Here is a 25,674-nt window from a genome sequence, read left to right on the forward strand (position 1 = left end):
AGTTAGATGTGAAACCTTAAATGGAACCATTTTAACTGGGGGTTAGTGGAGAGCCCTTCATCCTCGAATCCCTCAATCAATTAGAAGCTAGTCTCATTTGCATCTGGCATGGCTTTGGAATCCCATGAATGTAATTACACCGGACTGGGACACTGAGCAGCCCCCTATGCCCTTTTCCTATCTGAAAGGTAAAGGTTAGGAGCAGTTTTGGAATCACAGCCAAGACAGGATTTATTTTTCTGAAGGCAGGTCCTCAGAGAAATGTATCCTGATTAAATCATCTCTCGTTGACTTTTAGAGGATTTATTTTTAAGTCTGTGGCTCGTTGTTTGCCTGGAGATACGGGTAATGTGTTCTCGGAGTTGGTTATAATTTTTTTGGGGCGGTGGTGAGTGAATGCTATGTTGGGAGAGGACAGATTTCCTACACAACATTAATTTATTTTCTGCAATAAATGTTCTACTTAGTACCCAGACCCTGTGCAGAGAGTCTACGTCATTTTCATTTGATTGTTTATTTTTTGTATGCTCAGTTTTCTTGACATTTTTTGAATTGTTATCTTCAGTTAACTTTAATTTAATTTTACTTCACTTGCTTCCTTCTTTCTTTTTAATCTCAGGCTGGGAAATATGAATGTTGCATACAATATAAAATCTTGGAAACCTTTTAAGCTGCATGGTTAGTTCAGCAAGTTCCATTGCCTTTTGGGAAGTCTCGCGCATCTCGGCAAACAGGGAGATTAAGAGCTGCTGTTTTGAATTCGTAAAACGTATTATTTTGCTCGTTATAATTAAAGTTAAATGCTTCTTGTTGAAAATGAAACTGTCTCTCTAATGACCCACACCTTGTCTCTCTTCCTTTTCAATTGCAGTCTGTCAGCGTGAACACTTAATTTATTCCAGTTTTACAAAGCTGGGATAATCTTGATGGTGACGGATTGTCAGCCCAGAAAAGACATTGTTAGTTGCCGATAATGGTCCCTTATCTAACTCCCGTCCATCGTGGCAATGTTTTCACTAGAGAACTTGTGTTTTTTGGACATTTATTTATTTATTACTATGCCATTTTTACAGCTTTGTTTCTCTCTGTTTCTTCCTCTCTTAATTGACTGTCCACGGTGACAGCACTCCCCTCAGGTAGAAAGAACACACAAACCTCCAGGTGTCAGGGGACTGGTCCTTTGCCATTGTGAGTGCGTTACTGGTTTGAGTGGTCTGTGCGGGGCAGGAGCTTGCAGGTGGCCAGTGGTGTAGATGCAAGCAGGGGACGTGGCCACACATGGCCCACGAGTACACTGTAGCCAACCCAAGCAAGTACCTTGTCCTGGTTGGAAGTTGTGCAGGAGGTAGATCAATGAAACACGTCTTCCACGCTCAGTGACAGCAGCAGTGCAGCGGGGCTCCTGAGTGGATCAGCCACTCAAAGCCCTGTCAGTTGGGGGAACACGGTTGGGTTCTGTGGTCATCACCCTGCTCACTTGGTGGGGTTTGTTCTTCAGGAAGGCCTTTAGGAAACACACTCGCCCCGTTCACATGGTGGCCTGCACTGAGTGTGGTGGAGCCCTCTGTCAGAACTGTAAAAGTTTCTCTAACCAAGGTCACTCACATTGTCCACCGTTACCATTGCTGAAACTGAAGAAATATATGCCAGCATGTAGCTGTAAAGGCGGTTGTGATTAATTTAAATGATGAATGGTTACATAAGCATGGGACTGACCCAGTTTAAATAAGTGGATTTCTTTGTTCTCGTTTAATTTCATATTCTGTCTGCTTTGTTTGTTTTTCCGCAATCATATACTTGTCACCGGTGTACCCCAGAGTGTTGCCTGAAGTCTCAGCAAACCGACCTTTCCTCTGTCCGCCTTTACCACGTCTGAATCGTGACCTCATTTGCTCCTGCCCTTTGCGAGACGCATTGCAGGCATTCGCCCTCTCATCTAAATCTGAAACTAATACAAACCAATCCAAAGGCCTGACAGGACTGTAACAGCACACGAGCAGCGCTGGACAGTGTGTGTGGCAGCAGGGTACCTGGCAAACGGGGACATTGACGCAGTTTACATATCCGCGCTGTCGGAGAGCTCCATCCGTGTTGAAAAGGTGATCATTTTGATTTTCTTTCCCCAAATAAGCCGTTCCTGCAGCCTTTCATGATTCTCACCTTTAAATCCAGCTGCAGTGTAATGCCTGATAGACTCAGTTTGACCCCCATCGGATAATATATTGTGCTTACCATCAAGCAGGGAGGGCAATTCTGCTCGCATTAGCTGGATTGCATGAAAGGTGCCCTGAGGTGAATGGCAGGAGTTGTTGTGTCTGCGAATGAGACTGACTGACAGAGCCAGAAGGCCATGTTGTATTGGGTGTGTATATCTCGATGCTCAGCCTGATAGAAAGCTGTGCGTTCTCGCTGGCACCTGTCAGTACAGCTGTTCTGACACAGCACAGCAGCTTTTTCGTTGGATGGTTTGTCTGATTGATGATTTGTTTTAAGGAGACAATCTCACAGTGGCAAGTTCATCTCTTTAAATAGTCTGTTCCCTCTTTTTCCTGCAGTGGTATGGGGTAAAATGGACACTGATAATAATAATAATAATAATAATAATAATAATAATAATAATAATAATAATAATAATAATAATACAGTTAGGGGTTAACAATGTGGGTTGGTAGCTGTAATATAATATTGTGTATGTACAGTATATGCATCATGTATATGATATTTGTAGGTACGTAGAAGTATATGTAAGTATTATCATCATTGTTATTATTATAACTGATCATTTAATGGAAATATCCAAGAGTAATCATAACCCACAATACAGTATGCAAATAGGGTGCATATGAACACTTCACTGTGTTTTTACAACACTGCAGCACAATAATAATAATGATTTTACAAGAGAACAAGACTGAATGTTCTTACGTGCAGACTAATAATAATGTTAATAATAATACATTCTTCATTATACCAAGAGGCATTGCCCATTGGCTAATACCAACAAATTAAGATATTCCAATAATACATGTTGCAGTACCCCAAAGGGTTTGACTTTTTTTTTGTGTCCATTTTTTTTTTATCTTGTGGTGGAAAGTGAATCAGTCCTTTCGTCCAAAGTTTCAGGGGAGAAAACCAGTGAACAAATACCTGAACACGTAAACAATAACTGAAGACATGCTAATGAGAAAAAGTGAGCAATCTGCATTTCTATGACAGTGAGTTATGTTCCGGCTGAACAGATAAATAGATAACACCCTTCCTAATTAGTAAAATCTGCTTGTTCTGTTGACCAGTTCAATCACAGTCTCGTGAAAGAAATGGTTGTGTGGAACTGTTTGTAATAAAGGAATTTATGTATGCATTAAAAGCCCCATTTCAGCTTCAGTTCTGATTGAATAATTACATTAATTTCTGTAATAACTGATGAAAATCAGTCTGTTTCTTCCTCAGCTGATTTAACTTTGTAATTTAATAATGCAAACACATTTTTTTCCCTCTTTTGATAAATTGGCTTCTGATTTACTAAGTCTCGCCATCGCGTATCTTTATGCTTCATTAGTGCATAGACAATAGGGGCTTTAGGGGCTGTCAGACCGCCATCCTTTATGGTTTCCATCCAAATCTCTATAATGAAACCATGCTGGTGAGGTGTCAACTAAAACCAAGGAAACAGATTTTTTCTCCACTTCAAAAATAAATAATGTATTTGTACATCTTCACTTCAGAAATAAATAATGTATTTCGTACGTGTTCATATAATGTTTACGTATTTGTTTGTTGTCTATAAAATTGTGTTCCTCTTCATCGGTGCAGTTGCGTGAAAAGCACTGTCCTCTTCGGCGGAAGAGCCACAGAGCTCTCCTAATCCTGATGAGGGCTGGCAGGCCTGTTTCGGCTCCATCAGGGCCAATCCAGCCTGCGTTTCTCTCCAGCCATTAAAGGAATGCACGGCTCAGGGTCAGTATGTGCAGAGCGTGCTGTGTGACTCAGATAGGGCCTGTTCGGAAACGCAGGGACTCAGTTAATTAGCTTTCAAACCTTGAGCCCTGAGTCAGAAAAATGTTTTGTTGTATTGTGATTTTTGTTGTTTGTTTTATTGTCTTTTTGCTCTCTCCTATTTATATATATTTATGTGTGTGTGTTTATATATATATAAACACACACACACACATATATATATATATATACACACAAACACACACACACACACACACACACACATACAGTGAGGGAAAAAAAGTATTTGATCCCCTGCTGATTTTGTACGTTTGCCCACTGACAAAGAAATGATCAGTCTATAATTTTAATGGTAGGTGTATTTTAACAGTGAGAGACAGAATAACAATAAAATAATCCAGAAAAACGCATTTCAAAAAAGTTATAAATTGATTTGCATGTTAATGAGGGAAATAAGTATTTGACCCCTTCGACTTAGTACTTGGTGGCAAAACCCTTGTTTGCAACCACAGAGGTCAGACGTTTCTTGTAGTTGGCCACCAGGTTTGCACACATCTCAGGAGGGATTTTGTCCCACTCCTCTTTGCAGATCCTCTCCAAGTCATTAAGGTTTCGAGGCTGACGTTTGGCAACTGAAACCTTCAGCTCCCTCCACAGATTTTCTATGGGATTAAGGTCTGGAGATTGGCTAGGCCACTCCAGGACCTTAATGTGCTTCTTCTTGAGCCACTCCTTTGTTGCCTTGGCTGTGTGTTTTGGGTCATTGTCATGCTGGAATACCCATCCAAACACCCCCAAAGCATAATGTTTCCACCTCCATGTTTGACGGTGGGGATGGTGTTCTTGGGGTCATTCCTCCTCCAAACACGGCGAGTTGAGTTGATGCCAAAGAGCTCGATTTTGGTCTCATCTGACCACAACACTTTCACCCAGTTCTCCTCTGAATCATTCAGATGTTCATTGGCAAACTTCAGACGGGCCTGTACATGTGCTTTCTTGAACAGGGGGACCTTGCGGGCGCTGCAGGATTTCAGTCCTTCACGGTGTAGTGTGTTACCAATTGTTTTCTTGGTGACTATGGTCCCAGCTGCCTTGAGATCATTAACAAGATCATCCCATGTAGTTCTTGGCTGATTCCTCACTGTTCTCATGATCATTGAAACTCCACGAGGTGAGATCTTGCATGGAGCCCCAGACCGAGGGAGACTGACAGTTATTTTGTGTTTCTTCCATTTGCGAATAATCGCACCAACTGTTGTCACCTTCTCACCAAGCTGCTTGGCGATGGTCTTGTAGCCCATTCCAGCCTTGTGTAGGTCTACAATCTTGTCCCTGACATCCTTGGACAGCTCTTTGGTCTTGGCCATGGTGGAGAGTTTGGAATCTGATTGATTGCTTCTGTGGACAGGTGTCTTTTATACAGGTAACGAGCTGAGATTAGGAGCATTCCCTTTAAGAGAGTGCTCCTAATCTCAGCTCGTTACCTGTATAAAAGACACCTGGGAGCCAGAAATCTTGCTGATTGATAGGGGATCAAATACTTATTTCCCTCATTAACATGCAAATCAATTTATAACTTTTTTGAAATGCGTTTTTCTGGATTTTTTTGTTGTTATTCTGTCTCTCACTGTTAAAATACACCTAGAATTAAAATTATAGACTGATCATTTTTTTGTCAGTGGGCAAACGTACAAAATCAGCAGGGGATCAAATACTTTTTTCCCTCACTGAGTATATATATATGTATAGTTTTCTCTGACTTGTATTCACCTACAGCCCTGTTCAAGTGTGTGGTTCATAGTAGTGATTAGTCTGTCACTTTGCAGTATTTAAAATTCTTGACCAGTGCCAGGGATTCCACACTATATTACTAAGGATGAGTTCCTGTCTGTTTCCTGTCTTTCCGGAGATGCACGATGATGCTTGTGCACAGCTACGCAGAGTCTGCTGCCTTGTTCGTAAAGTGACCTCATTGAAAACGTTGTCGTGGTCATTATCTGTTGACAATTAGAACCCATTTATTTCAGATAAATTCCACAATTAGCAACTATATTTCAGCTGCAGTGACAGGTTCATTATGCTGAAGGTCAGATTTGGCAACTGGGGTGATGAAGAGGGACATTTGAGTGTTTAAATTTACACATGCACTATTTCCATTACCAGCTTTTCCAGCCCAGATTATTCACTTGTCGTGTGGATGACACCTGGACCGAGGTGAGCTGGAGCTTTGCATGGCAGGGGCTTATATCTGCAGGTTTCAAACAGTTGTATTCTGTACCCAAACTGGTTCACTTTATTATTATTATTATTATTATTATTATTATTATTATTATTATTATTATTTCTTGGCAGACGCACTTATCCAGGGCGACTTACAAAATGTAAGCGCAATACAAAGAGACATCATTGGGGAGCGTTACATACCCAGTTGTAGAGAGTGCATGTATATATTTGAGATGCGAGAATGACTATCTTCTTGCATGACAACAGCATTGTTTATATGATTATAATTAGGAGAATGATGTAGTAGTTGTATTGTTGTACTGCATGCATTTATGCGTGTGTGTGAATTTTTTCACAACATGGATTTCTGACAGGATACCTCAGCCCAGCGATGTACAGTACACAGCACCAGAGCAGCGCTAAGGAACTTCAGGCTAAAGAACAGGGATGTTAATAATCCACAGCTAAAACCTCTATTGAGCTGTGCCATGCACAGATATGTTATTCCTCTAAGCTAAAAACCACACACTAAGCAGAGTTATAATGGGGAGAGCACAGACTGGACATGACTGCACTGTTAAAGGTGGAAGCAGATTAAGGTGCGAGTTCTTTGTTGGCCTGAGGGGCTTGTCATGATAGATTTAGTTTCAAGACTTTTATTGCAACTAAAGACATACAATATAGCTGTATTGTTTCATTATTGGTATGAGGCATTCATGTTCTCTCACCTAGATTTTGTTGTGTGGGCCAGAGATGGGAAACGGACTGGCCTGTGTGTAGTTATGCGGCATAACCGCCCACCTCAGGTGCACAGCAAAGTGGGAGAGCGTTCGCTTTCAGCCCCCCGAGGCAATCCATTCAGTGGTGTAACTGACACCCTCGAGTTTGCTGTTGAGGGTGTTAAACATCCCGTCATTATTAGTTTCTGGTATAATACATATACTTTTCTTCTTTTGGTGTTGTTTGATAATATATATGTGACCCCAAGTTATTGCCGAGATCATTTGTCAAGTATGTCTGGCTTTCATTATAGGAGTGTAGTCCTCTGGTAATGAATGCCTCTTTTGGTGACACATCTTGCCCCTTGCGTGGCAATGAATAGCACTGCGTGTTCCTCTAGAAAGTTAAATTCCACACAGCACTGTCAAGGTGGATAGCCTGAATCATCTGTTTAAGCATTCATGGTAAGCTGCCTTTGTACTGGGGAAGGCTCCCTCACTAAGGAGATTGGTGCTTTAGTTCTGTAGATGTAAGCAAGACATAACTGGAAAAAATGAAAAGCAACGGGGAAGGAGAAGAAAATGTTAATATTCCATCTCTGCCCAGGTCTGTTATAGAGAGGCCGGGTGAGCGTTCGCAGGAGGAGGTCTGATTTTTGTATTCAGGTTTATGATGGATAGATGGCTGGGGGCTCCGGCAGAATGGAACCTGCCACTCCGCATTGTTACCGCAGATCACAGAGCGTCTGATGAAAACTGTTTGACTTGTCACCGTGATCGTCTCCTTATCTACATTTCAAGGACGAGATGCAGGTCTGACAGGAAAACTTTCTCTGTTTACAGAAAAAGAGAATAAAAATAAGTTAGATTTACTTCCCTCTCCCCCTTCTTGTTGTTCCTTTCTTTATATCTATATATGTGTGTATGTGTGTGTATATATATATATATATATTTATATATAATGATTGCTATTTTCTTAATATTTATGTATTTTCTCACCATAGATTGTGCTGCTGATAAAAGTCTCTGCATGGCCGGGAGTGGAAAGCAAACATCAATCTTTCTTTCTTTTTTTTATCTTTTCTTTCTCTCATCCACAGAGATAGAGGAGCACTACTGTAGAAATGTTAATTTACACTTCCCCGAGCAGCTAAGCAAGCAGCTCAGCCTGTGGGGACTAGTCTATTTATAGAGGGGTAGGAAAAAGTTCACTTTTCTGTGTTCATGGAGAAAGTGGCTCCCGCAGCCTTGCAGGAATGGATCCCTGTGCCGGTCACTGAGACAGGAGCTGTGGGGCGTCCAGCTTTCATAGCAACGATGGACCCCTGCGGAGGAACCTGCTCTCTGACCACAGATTACACTGAGAACTGCAAAGGTCTTCTAACAACCACCACAGCAACTATGACAACAACAACTGTCATGTGCGCCGAAAGGGCAGCAGTTTCACACATCCCCAGCTATCTCTCTCAGCCCTCTAAGAGATAAATACAAATATACTTGAATATACCGATACAACAATGAATTCATATGGTGCCTCGGAGCTAACGGCAGGTGTCTCCGCTCAGAGCAGCATGGCACAACGTTGAATGGAATAAGAGAAGCATTCGCTCATGTTCGTGACTCCTGAAAGGTGCTGTTAGTGCTTAATTGTTTTAATTTATTTCTGTACAGTCCATTTCATTTTCTCATTGAAGAAGGGCACCAACTAATTTTATGCTCACATCCATATCTACAGTATTTAAAATTAAATGCACCAGTTCCCATTGGGTATTATTTGGAGTCTCTTACATTTGGAACTTGTTAGCAGTGCAACTTAAGCCTGTACCATACTGCTCAAAATACCAGTTGTAATTATTTAATCTGTGTGCTTGAAATACTTCTGACTCTAATCCTGTGCAATGTCAACCAACTGCCCCTCCATACCAGCTCCACTCAAATCATTATAGCTGAACAGAGCAATATGTTTCAGTCCCTCCTTGAAAATGTTCTGGTTCTCCTTCATTGTAGCACCCAAATTCAAGGAAAAATACTGGAGCAGAGACCTCAAAGATAAAACCTGTTATCTGAAACTCTGGGAACATCCTTTCTCCATACCTGGACTGTGCTGTGTATTGGGATTTGTAAATCACTTGCCCATAGAGACTCCCACATACAAACACATCTGTTTTCTGTTTTGTTTTTATTGATATATATATATATATATATATATATTATTACTTGATTTCATAGCAGAAACCCTTACCCAGGGTAACTTACAATATATCACATTCTTTTTTTTTTTAAATTTACCCATTTATACAGCTGGGTATTTACTTGTGCAATCTAGGTAAAGTAACCTACTCAAGGGTACAACAGCAGTGCCCCCACATGAACCGACAACCCTGTGCTCCAGAGTCCAGAGCCCTAACCACTACTCCACATTTCTGCGTGTGTGTGTCAGTATGCATGAGTGTGTGAGTGAGTGTAGATAGATGTAAGGACAGATGCATAGTGTTGTCACTTGTGATTTATGCTATGTTCATTTAATCTGCTTCACCTGTTTTACTGTTGCTTTTATAGTCCTATCGGTTGTGCCGCTACCTTTCATTAAAAAGTGGTTCTCATGCTCCTCTGCTTATTTCAGTGTTCAAACGTCGATTCATGATGTTTATAAGAATGTGCAGAACATTTTCATTAGTATGTGTTAGTTGCTATAGATCAAAACAGAAAAACAGAAACAGAAACAACAACAGAAAATAAGCCTTAATTGTTTTCAGCTGATTGCCATAACAGCTATACAAAAAAAAATGTTTGTCTTTTATTATATTTTTGTAATGATTTGAAGGTTTATTATTTTAATTTAGAAGTCCAAATGAAATTAAATGGTTGAAGTAATTTCAGCAAATGTGTGTTTTTTGTTTGTTCCCCCCCCCATTTCAGAAGAATAAGCAGTTTTTTGTTATTATTGATATTATTATTATTATTTATTTCTTAGCAGACTTGTCCATATATAAGAGCAATACAAAGTGCAATAATACAGTGCAATTCAAGGCATAATACATTTTACAAGAATTTACACAAGTGTATACGAGATATACAGTAAACAATATATAAGGTCTTGCATCCTAGATTGTAAAAACTGATAAGTGCAGACAAGATGCTAAGTCAAAGTTAAGAGCTAAGGGAAAGGGAGCGTAGCGGAAATCACAAATAAACAATACAAGTGCAAGTAATGCAAAGGCAGGAGTATGACAAAATGTTGTATAAGTGCAATCTTACAGGAGAATAAATTACTAAATTCCAAGTAGAGTCTGAAAAGATGTGTCTTGAGTAATCGCCGGAAGGAGGTCAGAGACTCTGCTGTTTTGACATCAGTGGGAAAGTAGTTCCACCATTTAGGGGCCAGGGATGAGAAGGAGCGGCTCTGGAGGAAGGAGAGTGGAGAGGAGGCAGAGTTAGTCTTCTGGCACTGGAAGACCGCAGTGGTCTGGAGGGGATGTATGGAGAGACGAGGGTCTGCAGGTAACTCGGTACAGTCTGCTCGAGACAGCGGTAGGTGAGGGTCAGTGTCTTGAACTGAATGCGTTCCGTTATCGGGAGCCAGTGGAGGGAGCGGAGCAGTGGAGTAGCGTGTGCGAATCGGGCCAGAGAGAATACAAGACGAGCTGCAGAGTTCTGGATGAGCTGGAGCGGGTGGGTAGTAGTTGCAGGCAAGAAAGCCAGGAGGGAGTTGCAGTAGTCCAGGCGGGAGAGGACCAGTGACTGGACGAGCAGCTGAGTCGAGTAGTCAGTGAGGAAGGGTCGGATTCGGTATGTTGCTCAGGAGGAATCTGCAGGTGCGTTTCAGCGTTGTGATGTGCTGAGTGTAGGAGAGCGCAGGATCGAGGGTGACTCCTAGGTTCTTACAAGAAGAGAGAGAGAGTGTCGTAGATTCTAAGGGGATTGAGATGGAGAGGTCAGCAGAAGGTGAGGAAGAGGGGGGAAAAGAGAAGATCAGATTTGGAGAGGTTGAGCTTGAGGTGGTGCGAGTGCATCCAAGCCGAGACAGCAGACAAACAGGAAGAGATGCAAGAGGGACTTGAGTGTGTCAGATTAGGGAAAAGACAGAAAGATCTGGGCATCGTCTGCGTGAAAATGGTAACAGAAACCATGGGATGCGATGAGGGGGCCCAGGGAGCGAGTGTAGAGAGCGAGCCCAGGAGTCTTGGGGTACGTCTGTGAGGAGAGGTTGGGGGTGGATGAGGAACCTCGCCATGTCACTTGGTAGGTCCGGTTGCTGAGGTAGGAGGAGAACCAGGTGAGAGGAGAGGGGGGACTGTTGAAGAGCTTGTCTGTGATCTTGGAGGAGAAGAAGGAGGCAACATCATCAGCAGAGAGAGGAAGGAGGAGCAGAATTTGAGGAGGTTGTTGACAGAGGATTCAAAGAGTGATTGGAAGTAAGACTTCTTGGCTGAGGAGGTGAGTGAGGAGAAGAATGTGGAAAGCAGAGTGGTAGAGTTCAAGGGCAGCTGGGAGTTTGAACCTCTTCCACTAAGGAGATGAGGTTATAGGCATTAGGGAGAGGGATCAGGAGCATGCCGAGAGGAAGGAGACAGCAGAACAGGAATCGGAGCGATAGTCATGGCTGCCTGGTGACGATGTGCAGTATCTCCTTGCAGTATTCTCCTCGCTGGAGTCCCACAGCTAGAGTCCCAGCCCTTTGTAAGCGTAACTCTTCGGAAGGGGGGCACTGAGGCTGCTGGTGCTGACTGCTGGCACGAAGGTCCTGGGGGGCTGTTGTTGGTGTTGGTATTGTTATCCACAGAGATATGGGTGGAGAGCTGGTCCTTTTCATTAATTACATAATTGAGCAGCAGTCAGAAAGTGTTGTTTCTCACCAGTGAAGTGGGGAGAATGATTGGCAGGTACAACAGAATAGCTTGAGATAATTTACTGCAAACTGTAATCTTGATCCATGTGTTGCCTTTTTTTTTGGTGGGGAAGCAAAAACGAATCCAAGATTGTATAAAAACAGATATTTAATTCAGCAGATAAATCTTTACTCCAGAAAAGATTGGAGGGGCTTTCTGGGATAAGTATACTGTCAAAACATCGCTTCAAATCTGTGGAGGGAAAAAAAAGAAAAAGAGACAAATAAATTCAGCACCCTCAAGTCATTGCTTTTACTTACTTTTCTGTTTTATTTTATTGTATTGCATTTTATTTTATTTTATTGTATTAGATAGTATTTCTTTTTAAGATGAATGTTTCAGACAGAGCATCAGATAAGCCAGTCTAGCTAGCTTTTCTCTTTTTTTTCCATTTTAATAATGATACAGAATACCTTCTCCTGTTTTACACCGCAGTGATTGATGAGCAGCTGTGCCTTACCTAGCTTTGCAATCAGTTTCTCTTATTCTGCTTCTTGTAGATGTTAATCTACCTAATGTACCAGCTACGGATTATCTCTGTGGCACTGCTGGGGGGCAGGGGGGGCTACTATACTATTATTTATGTATTTCGTGCCAGGGCTGTTGCTGCCTTTCTCTCTCCTATCCAATCTTCCTCTTGGAGAGATGTGAGACTGGATAGACAGGCTAGTAATGGCAGTGGGATTATTGGGTTGTTACCAGGCTTTTCCTGACAGGTCTGTGGTCGTGAAAGCCATCCATTTTATTTATTTATTTGTGTAAAGTATACACAAAGAAAGAAAAAGCTTAAGTCATACATGGGCAGAATTGTCCTGCCCTTGTCTTGAACTGGATGGCATCTGTGAGGGGGCGGTAATTCACACGCTCTCTCACTGACACGTCGTCCCATTCCTCACGATGACACAGTTCATGAGCATTGAGTCTGCGCCCTTCTGTGCTACATATACCATCACTGGTGTTAGTATAACAACTAAAAAGAATGTCTCCATTAACAAGCTACCTGGCACTGCAGCTTTGTATTAATAATTGATTTGGTAAGCAGGAAGCAACATGTTTATTTTAAAACAGAATTAATTGTTTGAGCCATTTTAGTAGGTCAGCACAAATACATGTATGCTTGCTTTTCAGAAAAAAAATATCAAATAAACAGAGTTCCAGAGGTGTATTCATAAATAATGGAGAGTCAAGCAGACTACAACACGTGCCATCTGCTTGCTGTTTGTAAGGTTGTTTTTTTTGCTGATGTATTCTGTTCTCAGTGCTGAGGAATCTGCCGCTCGTTTCCTTTCTCTCTAATTCGTTATCCTGATGGAGTGAATGATCTCCTTCATTGGGGAGGCAGAACTGTCTTCTACAGTACCACGCATGTGTTGACTTGAGGAATTCTGCCCTTCCCTAAGTGGAAGCTGCAGTCTGCCTGGTACTGCTGTTCAACTTGTTCGTTTCTCTTCCCCAACACGTTTTACACAAGGTCACACACCTTCTAAACTTCATTGGTGAGACTCCTTTGAGATTTTCCAATTTTCCCATTTGTGTACCATGAGTAATCGCAGAGGATCTGTCAGCAAGTTTTCTGTGTGGATAGTTCGCCATGCAAGTCCAGGTGTTACAGTGATGGGCAATTTGTCTTTGAAATAATATGTGAATTTTATCTCTACAATATTCCACAGCGCACTGCTGTTTTATTGTATAAATAATTGCTCTTGTTTATGAGAAGATGAGAAGAATGTTAGTTTTGAAACTACAGTTGGTTTTTTTGTGGTTGCATTTTGTTATATGTGTGGATTAAGTTGTGCTAAATTCAAGTTCTGAGAAATGTAGCATGGGTCACACGAGCTGACAGGGAATCAGTGTTGGGATGATTAGTATTTCCACCAGGAGACCACACTTTACAGACTCACTTAATCTTTGAGACTGACTCAGCCCTGAGAAGAACCTGCTCCTCTGCTCCTGCAATATTCCCTGCCATTTGTGCCATCCTTCTGTGTCAATAGCATTTACCATAGTGTTTGCAGTGAGACCTTGATTTCAAACCACCATGTCAGGCACTTCTCCAATCACCTGGACAACACAGCTGGAATGCGGAGAAAAACTGCACCACGGCCACCAAAAATAACCCTCCCCTGGCAGGCATGTGTGCACAATTACATTAAGATGAATTACCAGTACTTTTTAGCACCTGATAAATATATACTTTTAAAACCAGCAATATGTCTTTGCTGAAAGCAGGAGAAAAGAATTTTGGACTTGTGCAGCAGACTTTGTACAGCCTCTTAAAAATAAATTGACTTGGGGGGATTTTACAGCCTGAAAAAACTCTTAACTGTGAGCCGGCTTTCATCCCGGCCAGCTTCCTTTAATGTATCTAATTATGCAGATGGAGAATACAGACTTTAAGGTAGCACTGATGCATGCTGGGCCGGTGGGAGAGCACCAGATCTTGATCAGGGCAGACATTGTGCTAACACTTTGCTGACGCAGGGTTTTGTGTGCGCCTTATGGGCAGCATTTGCTTAAAAACACATAGTTCTGAAATCCCCTGGATGGAACAGCATGTCACATCGAGGAAACAAGGTCTCAGAAAAGACAAAACAGATGAATAAGGGCGGCATTTTCTGGTAACATTCACCGTGTCGTGTAGAAGTAGTAATTCCATGTGGAGAACAGTTAGTGTTGGAGGAGAAGGCCAATGAAGCCAGAGTGTGAGGCCCAGACGTTTCAAATGTTTGCAAAGGCAGATGGTTGACAAGGTCATCCTCGGGCCACTGTAGTAGCAGACAAAGTTCAGCTGAAACACAACACAACAAGCGACGAGCTGCGAGGCCCTGGATTCTATGCCAGGGGGACTGGTTGTTTTTCGTTTCACTTTCCACTCCAAGCCACAGAGCTGTCATTGGGAGTGATCGTTGGGGAGGCCTGGACTTTCCAAGCAAACGGGGCCATGGTGGCGTAGAGCTCGCGTCTCTTCACGGATGACTCATGATTGTGTCTGAGTATCCTGTACTGTTTCTGCACTGTCTGCAAGCCAGTCCTGAGCACTCTGTATGTGTGTGCACCCATTCCCAGAGGGCATTTCCATCCTGAAGCAGCTGGGGCCTGAGAGACTGAATTTGGAAAACAGATCAGGACGACTCCTGAGTTGATTGAGGAGATGTTTTAACATAGGTGGATTTGGGGGGGGGGGGGGGGGGTTGACTCATATCGTAGGTGGTTTTATTTCTTTTGGACCAATTAGCATTACCAGTCATACATAACACAAAAGTGTTTTTACCACATCTCCGTGCTCAGGTGCCTGTTTTAAGTGTTTTGACATGTTGGTGGTTTGGGGTGATAAATACAGTGCTACATGCATTGGCAGGTAGGATGGGCTTGTCAGTGATTAAATAGTTAATGTTGTGATGAAGAAGGTGTTTAACACTTGAAGGCTCTGGTGCAGTTCTCCAGACACTCCCCGTCAGGTGAGTGCGGGCCTTCAGCGATTCCCTCCATCACAGCCCCTTTCCTAGGTGCGAGGGACTTGTCTTTCTAGGCTCAGGAACCTGAATAACTGCACCTTTGATTACTGTCATTAGTAGCTCTTGGGATTGTTACTTTTGGTTTCTTTGACGTTGAGTTTGAGAAGTGTGTTTTTCCCTGTTTCCCACATCCTTCACAAATTAATTCAGTGCTCTGCATTCATGAAGCCTGACAGAGCCTGCTTTTAAGAGAAAGTGACAGAGGTCCAAAAAGTACAGCATTATACTTCCTCACTTATTGCAACGGGTGTTTATGTATCGCACATGTAGTTCTTTTAAGACAACACTTAGCATTTGTTTTATTATATATTTTTTTAACAGGAACGAATTCAAGTGAATCTCACTCCATTTTAAAGATTTCTCCCACCATGCATTGCATTCTGGTATGACCCTTCTGCAAGGGCAATAATCAACAATCAATTTAGGATGTATGCAAATGTCATGGTATTTTTAGTTTAATTTTCCTTGGTGACGGTATCAAATTACTCTTTAGTACAGATTGCCTTTTCTTTTTTGCTCTCTTGTTTTGCTCTCCTGAGTCAGGACGTATGGAAACAGGAGTGAAACACACTTCACACAGAGATGTCAGGATATTAATTGTGCAATGGAAAATTGCATATATGTAACATAAATATCTATAGATATATATGTGGTACATATATACAGAAGTTTATTTTTAAATGGTTTAGGAACATTCTTCTAAGCTGCAAATGAGCTCCAAAACAAATGAGGGCAATGCAATATATGGAGCTACTTAAAGCTACAAAGTGATAATCAGGAATATTGGCTTTTGGGGAACAATGAATTCTGGAGATTTGCTTGAATACAAATAGAGCTTTGAAGATGATAAGACGCCATTATCTGAGATCCAGGGCAGAGAATTAAGCTAGGTAACCTCGTGAATTTTACACACTCTATTTCGGCAAGCTTTCAAGTGGTATTTAAACATGAATGATGTATCAGTGCAACAGAGACGCTGCTTGTACGCTATCAGTCTGTATCTGGGGGAATTCAGAGACATAAAGGGTGACTATTGTGTTGGGGGGGGGAATGAAAATGATAACGAGCATTTATAATACATTAAACGCAGAGGAGAAGAAAACAACAGAAAAGGCGTAGTGGAAAGTAGAGTAACATTTTTGCAGCTGAATGCTTTGCTTGCTATCTAAACAGCCCTCTCCTCCATGGTCAGCAGTCATATGCTTGCTCTGCCTTAATTATGGTGATTTCTCTGGACTGACAGACAGAACAGGGATAATGTGTGGGTTTGCAAACCATATTAATGAAAATGTATTTCACAAATAAATGTAGAAATTATTAAAGCTTGGTAAAGCAGTGTTTACAGTGTAATGGAGAAAGAAAGTCCAACAGAAATATGCTGTATGATTGTATCTCAGGCAGGACCTTAATTACTAGTTGTGGATGGCTGCTTTGCATATCACATGTATATACAGCTCTGGAAAAAATTAAGAGACCACTGCAAATGTTTCTTAAATCAGCATCTCTACATGTATGGCAGCCATTCCATTCCATTCATGTTTGTATTTGGAATTTGAGAGAAATGTTGTCAGTAGTTTATAAAATAAAACAAAAATGTTCATTTTACCCAAACACATACCTATAAATAGTAAAACCAGAGAAACTGATAATTTCTCTTGTTTCTTAATTGTTTCCAGAGCTGTATATGACAACTTGACGAGTCTATTTCTTCCTAAAACGATTAAAAAAATAATCCAATTTAACTATCTTTGCAAACATTTTGAAGGGGAAAAGAGTCAGGCAATTGTTATGTATGTATTTATTTAAAGAGAGTAATAGACTACTTACTGATTGATCCTATCCTCCTGGCCAGGGTAATGTTTTACCTGCAGAAGGTCAGCTGTATCAGACAGAGCATGGAGAGAGGCTGTAGAAGTGATGCTTGAAAGAGCAGATGGAAGAACATCAGAGAGCACTACAGAGCTGCATGCCAGTACAGCAGTGTACAGCATCCCTGTCTCTCTCTCTCTATCTTTTGAGTTTATTTGCACAGTGGGGGTGCCTTAATGAAGTCCTGTTAACTGTTAGTGGCATAGGGAAGTGCAAGATGCAGACATGCGAATGTTTATGACACGTCACATAGCATACTCGTAGCACCAACTACAGAGTCAGTCTTTCGCTTTTCACCTTTGATCAGTTATAACTTTTTTTTTAAAGGAATGTCACCCCATCCGTTTGACTCTTCAGGACTTGCCCTCCAGTCCCGCTGCCTCTATGGAGAATTAACACTTTCACTATGGATGAAATAAAAGTCACTAAAAAACACCTTGCTGCATCGGCAGCCCAGCCTGCTCAAAGGAAAAGCATGTATAAGCATGTACTCCTGTACTTAAGATTGTTGTGAGAGGTCATCAGCGCTGTAGATAGTGATTTTCTGGCACCAGATCAATTGCTGGAGGGCAAGACTTGTTCCATTCAAGGACCAATCTATATTCCAGTCAGACACCAGCAGCCCTTGGCCAGAATAAGACAAGATGGAAAAAGTACAACATTCTAGTTAGGCAACCTTCCTGCACATTTAAATACAGTCACAGTTCCTGACCAGGGACTATTATAGCATTTATTAACAATTTCCTTGCTCGCAGGGAGGTCCATTAAATAATGAGAAATGCATTTTTTGCATCATTATAATTGTATGTGTGTGTGTGTCTGATTGATCACACATGTTGCATTTTACAGGCAGGCTAAACAGCCCTAATTCTGGAAAATGATTTAATTTAAAGCAAATCCAAGCCCTCGTTATGGAAGCTATTAAAGCTATGCGATGTGTGTTGAATATGTGATGCACGTTTAATGAGAGCGAGTTTTGGAGTGTAAACTGATGAGATAGGATTTCAGATTTTACTAATGATTTGTTAATTCACTGCTTGCCTGTGTGCCTATTGTGCAGATAAATGGGGAGGCAGGAGAGGGGTCCTCTCTCCCTCGCTCTCAGTTGGCCGCAGTGTGTTTGTAACTTTAGTGAGGACAACAGGTCCTGCTTAGGTCATGCACTGTGTGGGGAAAAAATAACACAAACCAGTGCTAACAGATTTCTTGTTTTCTCCCTGTGGGATTACCCAACACTGCTAAACTGGAGAGCTCCATTGGAACTACATTTGTGCAGGAATAGAAAGAGATGCACTGAACAATTCTCACTGTGGTTCTTACATGAACAGAAAATAACTGACCCTGGATTTCAAATGGCGTGTCAGATCCCCCCAAGATCTGTTCATTTATTTTTGACGTGATCTCTAGTTAGAGAGACATACTAATTAAGATTTTATTGTTATGCGGTTTAGCTCATTTCTCCTGTAAATCTATAAAATGTAAATCTTAAGTGACAATGAATTAAGCCTGTCTCTTTTGATTAAAAAAAAAAAACTCAAACCAGCTGTTTAACTTGATTTAATTTATTCCAGTAAATTCCTTTCATATTCTCGTATCTCATTCAAAAATACTTTGCTATTTGGTATTTAAAATCAAACTGACAGAATACATATAACAACTTAGTAAATAGTCACAATTACAAAAGGGTGAAGGAGCCTTTTCAGACTGCAGTCCTTATTCTAACTGCGTGTTTGTTTCAACGCTCAGATAACAACAGAAGTCAGGTCACATTGTATAACTTGGCAGTTGGCCACACTGAGACTATGAAGTTTCTCAAGAAAATAAATGAGCTATAGGATTTGACTCCAGAGGGGCTCAACACCAAGTTTGCAAACTGAATTTTACTGTATAAATCGGAAAATCTGAGTCTTCATGATGGATATCTTATATAAAGTAACTTTCTGAGGGTTGACTGCAGAATTGGAAATTAAATTTAAACTGTGAGGGACAGTTTTGGCTCACCTTCACACGGGTGAATTCCTTTTTTGTCTTTAATCTGAAACTTGGAGCCCTTGTCCTTCATTTCCAGGTTGATTGGCACTTACAATCCACTTTGTCATCTGTTGTTTTCCAGCTCAGGGTCCTGTTTCAGAGGAAGAGTACTTGGAAATCCCAGCAATCACCAGGCAGAGGTCCGGGATGTATGAATGCAACGCCGCAAATGAGGTTGCGACGGATGTGCAAAAAGTACAAGTAACAGTCAACTGTAAGTCGATCGCTGTCTCAATAACCCTCTTTACATTTAATTTAAAAATATACTTGAAACAGATGTAAATACTTAAAGGCCAATACAATTTTATTTATTTTAGTTGAGGACGCCTGCTTTTTTTTTCTTCTTCTTCCTCGTGTTCTTTTTTTTTCTCCCCTATTTTCTTTTTCAAATCATTTATATCCACGGCCAGGTAATAGAGCCGCAGATGCTGGGCGTCTGTCAGGCGTGTCAGAGAGAGAGATGGCAAAGCCTCGGGGATAAAGATTGTGCTCTGTGTTTCAGAAATGGATTTGGAGGTTTTGTCGAGAATTCTGGCCTTCAAATCAAGAAAGTCAGAAATTGTTCAGCGTGTGGAATTGAAGTGGTGCTGTAGACATATGGATTTTCTCCAGGCTGAGAAGCAGACTTAGATTTTACAGGATATCTGAGGTTTTTATTACAGTATATTACAGTTTAGATTTGTATGTATGTATGTATGTATGTATGTATGTATGTATGTTTTGGAACAGATTTTTTTATTTACCAGGCATTCTCCATGTTTTCCAGAATCCTTTTTCCTCCTGCCTTCACTGTGTATTATTATTTTTTTATTATTGTATTAATGGATATTTAAAATAATTCAGAGAAACCCAATTCATTGTATTCATGCTCACTCTGCAATAGGTGCAATGTGTTCGACGGGGCAGTGCATTCTGGATGTGTGGCTGGATTACAGGTCTTGTGTGAAGTGCTGTCTGTAAAGTTCTCTGCCCATTTTGTGTCTAGTCCCTCCAACCATCTCGGATGCGAAAGATGTAGGCGTGCCACTGGGGCAGAGGGGTGTCCTGCAGTGTGAAGCAGTAGCTGTACCAACTGCAGATTTTGAGTGGTACAGAGACGACAAAAGGTAAATATTCTTCTCAACGGCTTGCCCCACTTTATTAGACTGTAATACATTTTTAACTGATGACTAGACCAGCAACCATTTGTTCTGTCATTGAAATGTGAAATATAATAGAAGAATATTTCTAGATCTAATAGCAAATCAGTCAGTTGCATTATGATAGTTTCCCCTCCAAGATGCCAGTGTTTTCCAGCAGACATTTAATTTAATACCCTACCATATATTGGGATGCATTTATGAGCATTAAAAGACAATTATTTATTTTTTTATATCCTAGAAAAGTAATTGGTGGTATATGGTCATAATCTTTTCAGTCCATTTTTACATGAAACTTCACAACAAAATTCTGTGACTGTGTGTCAATATACACATATACATGCAGACAAATAGCTTGCACAGTTAATTATATATATATATATATATATATATATATATATATATATATATATATATATATATATATACACATACACACACATATGCTTTTTGTGGTAATTTAATCTTGAAGATGCTTTAGTTAACACCAAATGTATTTTACTTATACTTTTGTTTTTAAAAGACACAAGTCTCGACCAATTGTGTATTTGTCATCTCCCATTCCCTCCTGTCAATGTGTTTAAATGTATTAATATATCCATTTAAATGTTCTAATTTTGAACTTGTTTCTCGCTTAGCCTAAACACTACACTGGGAAGTGCGTTCAACCTTTCATCCTTCCACAGGCTCATGTGCCCTAATGAGACATATTAACTATATGTAACATTTTTCCTGTCATTACCAGTGATACAGCTGTTATATACTGATTCCTGTGCTCACAGTGACCACATTGTAAATGTCCTTGTCTTGTTTTAAATCTGTGACAAGTCATTGTAAAGGGTGCTATACAAATAAGAAATGATTGATTGATTGACCTAGGAACATGTGAACTGATGCCACAACTCTTTGCACCTCCCCCTAAACAGAAGCTTACACAGTACTTACATAATAACAGGTTAATCCCACAGATTACTGGAAACTCTGGAAAAGCCATTACACTCTTGGCTAAATGTCAAAACTCTGACTGAAAAGCCTAGAAAAAGGTCAAGTTCCAATAATAAATTTCCTCCATTATTGACATTTCCACTACACTTGTGATATGAATGCATAATTGTCATAAAACTGTAAGATATTTAACACTTTAGAAATCGTGCCTGGCTTTCTTATTTTTGGCTCAGTATGCCCTCCAGGTTCAGTATATCAGACAGGAAAAAGCTACTGAACAACTTCGCAAAGATAATAAGTAAAGGCAAAGGTTAGATCTATTGGTATGAAACATATAAGGCATGTTACTTGGCAAGACATTCATGAGCCCTTAGTTGTGATTTACATATTTCTTTGTTTGCATTTTCTTTGTTGAGTTTGGATATGATCGGCATTAAAAAAAGTGTTTTTAATGGAAGATGAACACTGATATATATGTATCTATCATTTTCCTCCACTTGTTTGAAAAACCCCACACGTTTGAAATTGAAATCAGCATCTGGGGCAGCAGACTCATATGAAATACGCTCAGGCGCTTTAATGCCTAACTGCCTCCCTCACGTTTCCTCCTTGCCTGGATATTTGTCCTCAGGATCTTGAATGGATTCGATGGCATTGAAGTCGAGACCAGGGGAAGACTGTCCATGCTGACTTTTTTCAACGTCACTGAGGATGACTATGGCAATTACACCTGTGTTGCCATGAACAAACTTGGGAGCTCAAACACAAGCATCATTCTGTACGGTGAGTATCAAATGAAAAGTGTTTTAGAAATCATCATCGCTGGCCTTTCTGTTTCTGGACTCTCTCACTTGACTGCTCTGGAAAGTTATAATTATGTGTGATCTAAACGAACACTATTCACTGGTTTCATTCTGGTGGCCTAATCTCCAGGCTAATTATGGGAAGGTTACATCAGTACATTTGTAGCTGTTAGACTCAACTGGCCTGTTACTTGCTTATCTAACACTTAAACCCCAATAAGGGTATGTATTTTTATCATAATTGAAAATTACTACATCTTCAGCAAAAAATGTTTAATTGGATTGGATGACCTCTACAGTTATACATTTGCTGGGACAATGTTTTTTTTTTTTTATGAATGAATGAATTCATTATTGTAATTCATTCTTAACACACAATAGTTTTCTATTGTCATGTTATTTTTAGACATGCGTCTGACAGATGTGTGAAACAGATGGGTGAACGAGTGTAGATGTGATTGCTTGTATGCTTCAGAAGTAATAACAGATATGGAAGTTCCTTCAGTAATGTGCAATCTTGCCACGTGATTCCACATGCAGTTTTTTTTTTCTTTTGCTGCAGTGTCACAGGTTTAGATCATTTACACACTTTGACTTTGTTAAAATGTTGCAGTAGTCACACAAGTTTGGGCACAGAGGTTGGGATTTTTTTTTTGAAAACATTGTTATCCTCCCATTGTCTGCAGCAAAGACATGTTAAATTTAAATACATTCAGAAGTCACCAAACACCAAAGTACTAACACATCAAAGGAAAGTATATCAAGTTCATAATATGACCTATTACCTAAATGTGAATTTTCTTTTAACTATTTATATATATATATATATATATATATATATACACTCACCTAAAGGATTATTAGGAACACCTGTTCAATTTCTCATTAATGCAATTATCTAACCAACCAATCACATGGCAGTTGCTTCAATGCATTTAGGGGTGTGGTCCTGGTCAAGACAATCTCCTGAACTCCAAACTGAATGTCTGAATGGGAAAGAAAGGTGATTTAAGCAATTTTGAGCGTGGCATGGTTGTTGGTGCCAGACGGGCCGGTCTGAGTATTTCACAATCTGCTCAGTTACTGGGATTTTCACGCACAACCATTTCTAGGGTTTACAAAGAATGGTGTGAAAAGGGAAAAACATCCAGTATGTGGCAGTCCTGTGGGCAAAAATGCCTTGTTGATGCTAGAGGTCAGAGGAGAATGGGCTGACTGATTCAAGCTGATAGAAGAGCAACTTTGACTGAAATAACCACTCGTTACAACCGAGGTATGCAGCAAAGCATTTGTGAAGCCACAACACGTACAACCTTGAGGCGGATGGGCTACAACAGCAGAACACCCCACCGGGTACCACTCATCTCCACTACAAATAGGAAAAAGAGGCTACAATTTGCACAAGCTCACCAAAATTGGACAGTTGAAGACTGGAAAAATGTTGCCTGGTCTGATGAGTCTCGATTTCTGTTGAGACATTCAGATGGTAGAGTCAGAATTTGGCGTAAACAGAATGAGAACATGGATCCATCATGCCTTGTTACCACTGTGCAGGCTGGTGGTGGTGGTGTAATGGTGTGGGGGATGTTTTCTTGGCACACTTTAGGCCCCTTAGTGCCAATTGGGCATCGTTTAAATGCCACAGCCTACCTGAGCATTGTTTCTGACCATGTCCATCCCTTTATGACCACCATGTACCCATCCTCTGATGGCTACTTCCAGCAGGATAATGCACCATGTCACAAAGGTCGAATCATTTCAAATTGGTTTCTTGAACATGACAATGAGTTCACTGTACTAAACTGGCCCCCACAGTCACCAGATTTCAACCCAATAGAGCATCTTTGGGATGTGGTGGAACGGGAGCTTCGTGCCCTGGATGTGCATCCCACAAATCTCCATCAACTGCAAGATGCTATCCTATCAATATGGGCCAACATTTCTAAAGAATGCTTTCAGCACCTTGTTGAATCAATGCCACGTAGAATTAAGGCAGTTCTGAAGGCGAAAGGGGGACAAACACAGTATTAGTATGGTGTTCCTAATAATCCTTTAGGTGAGTGTGTATATATATATATATATATATATATATATATAAAATAATTCTCAGGCTACATCACCAAAATCATGTGATTGGAAACAATACAGTATCTGTCATGGAATAAATGTCAGAGGAATGAACTTGTTCAGTTACCGAATACAGTGGATTTCTGTGTGTAAAAACACATTCACTTTTTTCTGGATGAAATGATAAGTTGCGAATTCAACCCCGGTTATCAAAGAAAGAGAAACCGCCCAGAGCTGGGTTGTCGCGCAGAAGTCTAGCTCCGGCAAAAGAGGAAGAATCGGGGAGTGTGTCCCACTATTTATAGCAGATGGAAGCGGGGGTCTGATGGGGTGACACAGTCCCCTGGACCGGTAGGCAGCTTTGATGCGCATACGTTCACAGAGTTCCCATGGGTAACTGCATAGTCCCTCCACCTCTGGGTGATTTCTTGACTCGAAGGATAACAGACCTTTCTGAAGACCTGTAGAACAGTCTACTTTTCCAAAAAGTACTGAGGGAACAATTACTTAAATTTCAAGTTACTTTCAGCAGTGAAACCCCAAGAATAAAAGCAGGCAAAAGGCAGGACACATGTCAAATTGAGTTATGCTGGTCAATCTTGACAACATGGTGTCCCCATAATAATGACCCCATGAACACTGATGTGCGTTGTAACGAGTTGCTTTCTTTGTGCCACTCAAGACTTGGCTAATGAAAGCTAGTGATGCTCTAAGATCCCTTTGATGACGAGAACGCAGAGCTGTTGTTAGCCTTTGAATTATTTGCACTTCACAAGTCTGGTAATTTTAACTTTCAATTTTATCACAGGTTTATGCATCAAAACATTTTTAACAAGCACTTATAATTTATTCTCTCACGAAAACCTCACAACACAGAGTGTGTGTGCCTGTGCGTGTGTGCGTGTGCCTGTGCATGTGTGTGAGAGTGTGTGTGACCGTGTGTGCGCGCACCAGCTAGGGTTGGAAATTAAAGTGATTTTCCATTTGTTTTTTGTTTTGTTTTATTTTTCTGGTTCAGAAATAAGTGAGCCCACTAGCTCCACACTGTTGCAAGGTTAGTACCAAGCATGAGCATGTTGTCCATTACTCACCTCTCCTCACTGACCGCAGGGACAGCCTGAGCTGCACGATTCAGCTTTGCCATTTCCACGTTATCAGTCACCAGTATTTAGTCATGGGCACATGATACCTAAGACACTTCTCAAAAAGCACCAATCAGCTTTTCTGTTGCTCATAAAACTGAAATTATGATTACTGGAGAAAACACTGCAAGAACACTACATATTGAGATAATTTCTGCTACCATAAATGTTCTGACACGCGTAATGATTTTACCAACCTGTGTCTTTCAAAGATTTTTCAGGAGTGCGTTCATTTAGAGGAACAAAGGCAATCGCCCATCTGATGAATAGCGATACATACGCTTCTCAGAGCTTAAATTGTTCCACAGAACACAATGTCTGTTAAAATAAGATTAGAAATGGTAATTGGGCTTAAAATGCCATTTCATAATATTA

General features: G+C 40.7%; 1 protein-coding gene across 5 annotated transcripts in view; it reads left to right on the forward strand.

The window, feature by feature from the left end:
• The window catches only part of ntm (neurotrimin), a 360,902-nt gene that overhangs the window by 323,832 nt on the left and 11,396 nt on the right, over positions 1–25,674 (forward strand). For 3 of the 5 annotated variants that reach the window (XM_066707858.1, XM_066707886.1, XM_066707849.1), the window contains 4 exons: positions 19,286–19,417; positions 20,189–20,309; positions 21,919–22,070; positions 25,176–25,211. In XM_066707858.1, coding sequence (XP_066563955.1) covers positions 19,286–19,417; positions 20,189–20,309; positions 21,919–22,070; positions 25,176–25,211 — 441 coding nt within the window. The remainder of the gene's footprint in view (positions 1–19,285; positions 19,418–20,188; positions 20,310–21,918; positions 22,071–25,175; positions 25,212–25,674) is intronic. The other 2 variants (XM_066707876.1, XM_066707867.1) reach the window with 1 other exon arrangement.

This window comes from Amia ocellicauda, chromosome 1 (assembly GCF_036373705.1).
Source record: "Amia ocellicauda isolate fAmiCal2 chromosome 1, fAmiCal2.hap1, whole genome shotgun sequence".
NCBI lineage: Eukaryota > Metazoa > Chordata > Actinopteri > Amiiformes > Amiidae > Amia > Amia ocellicauda.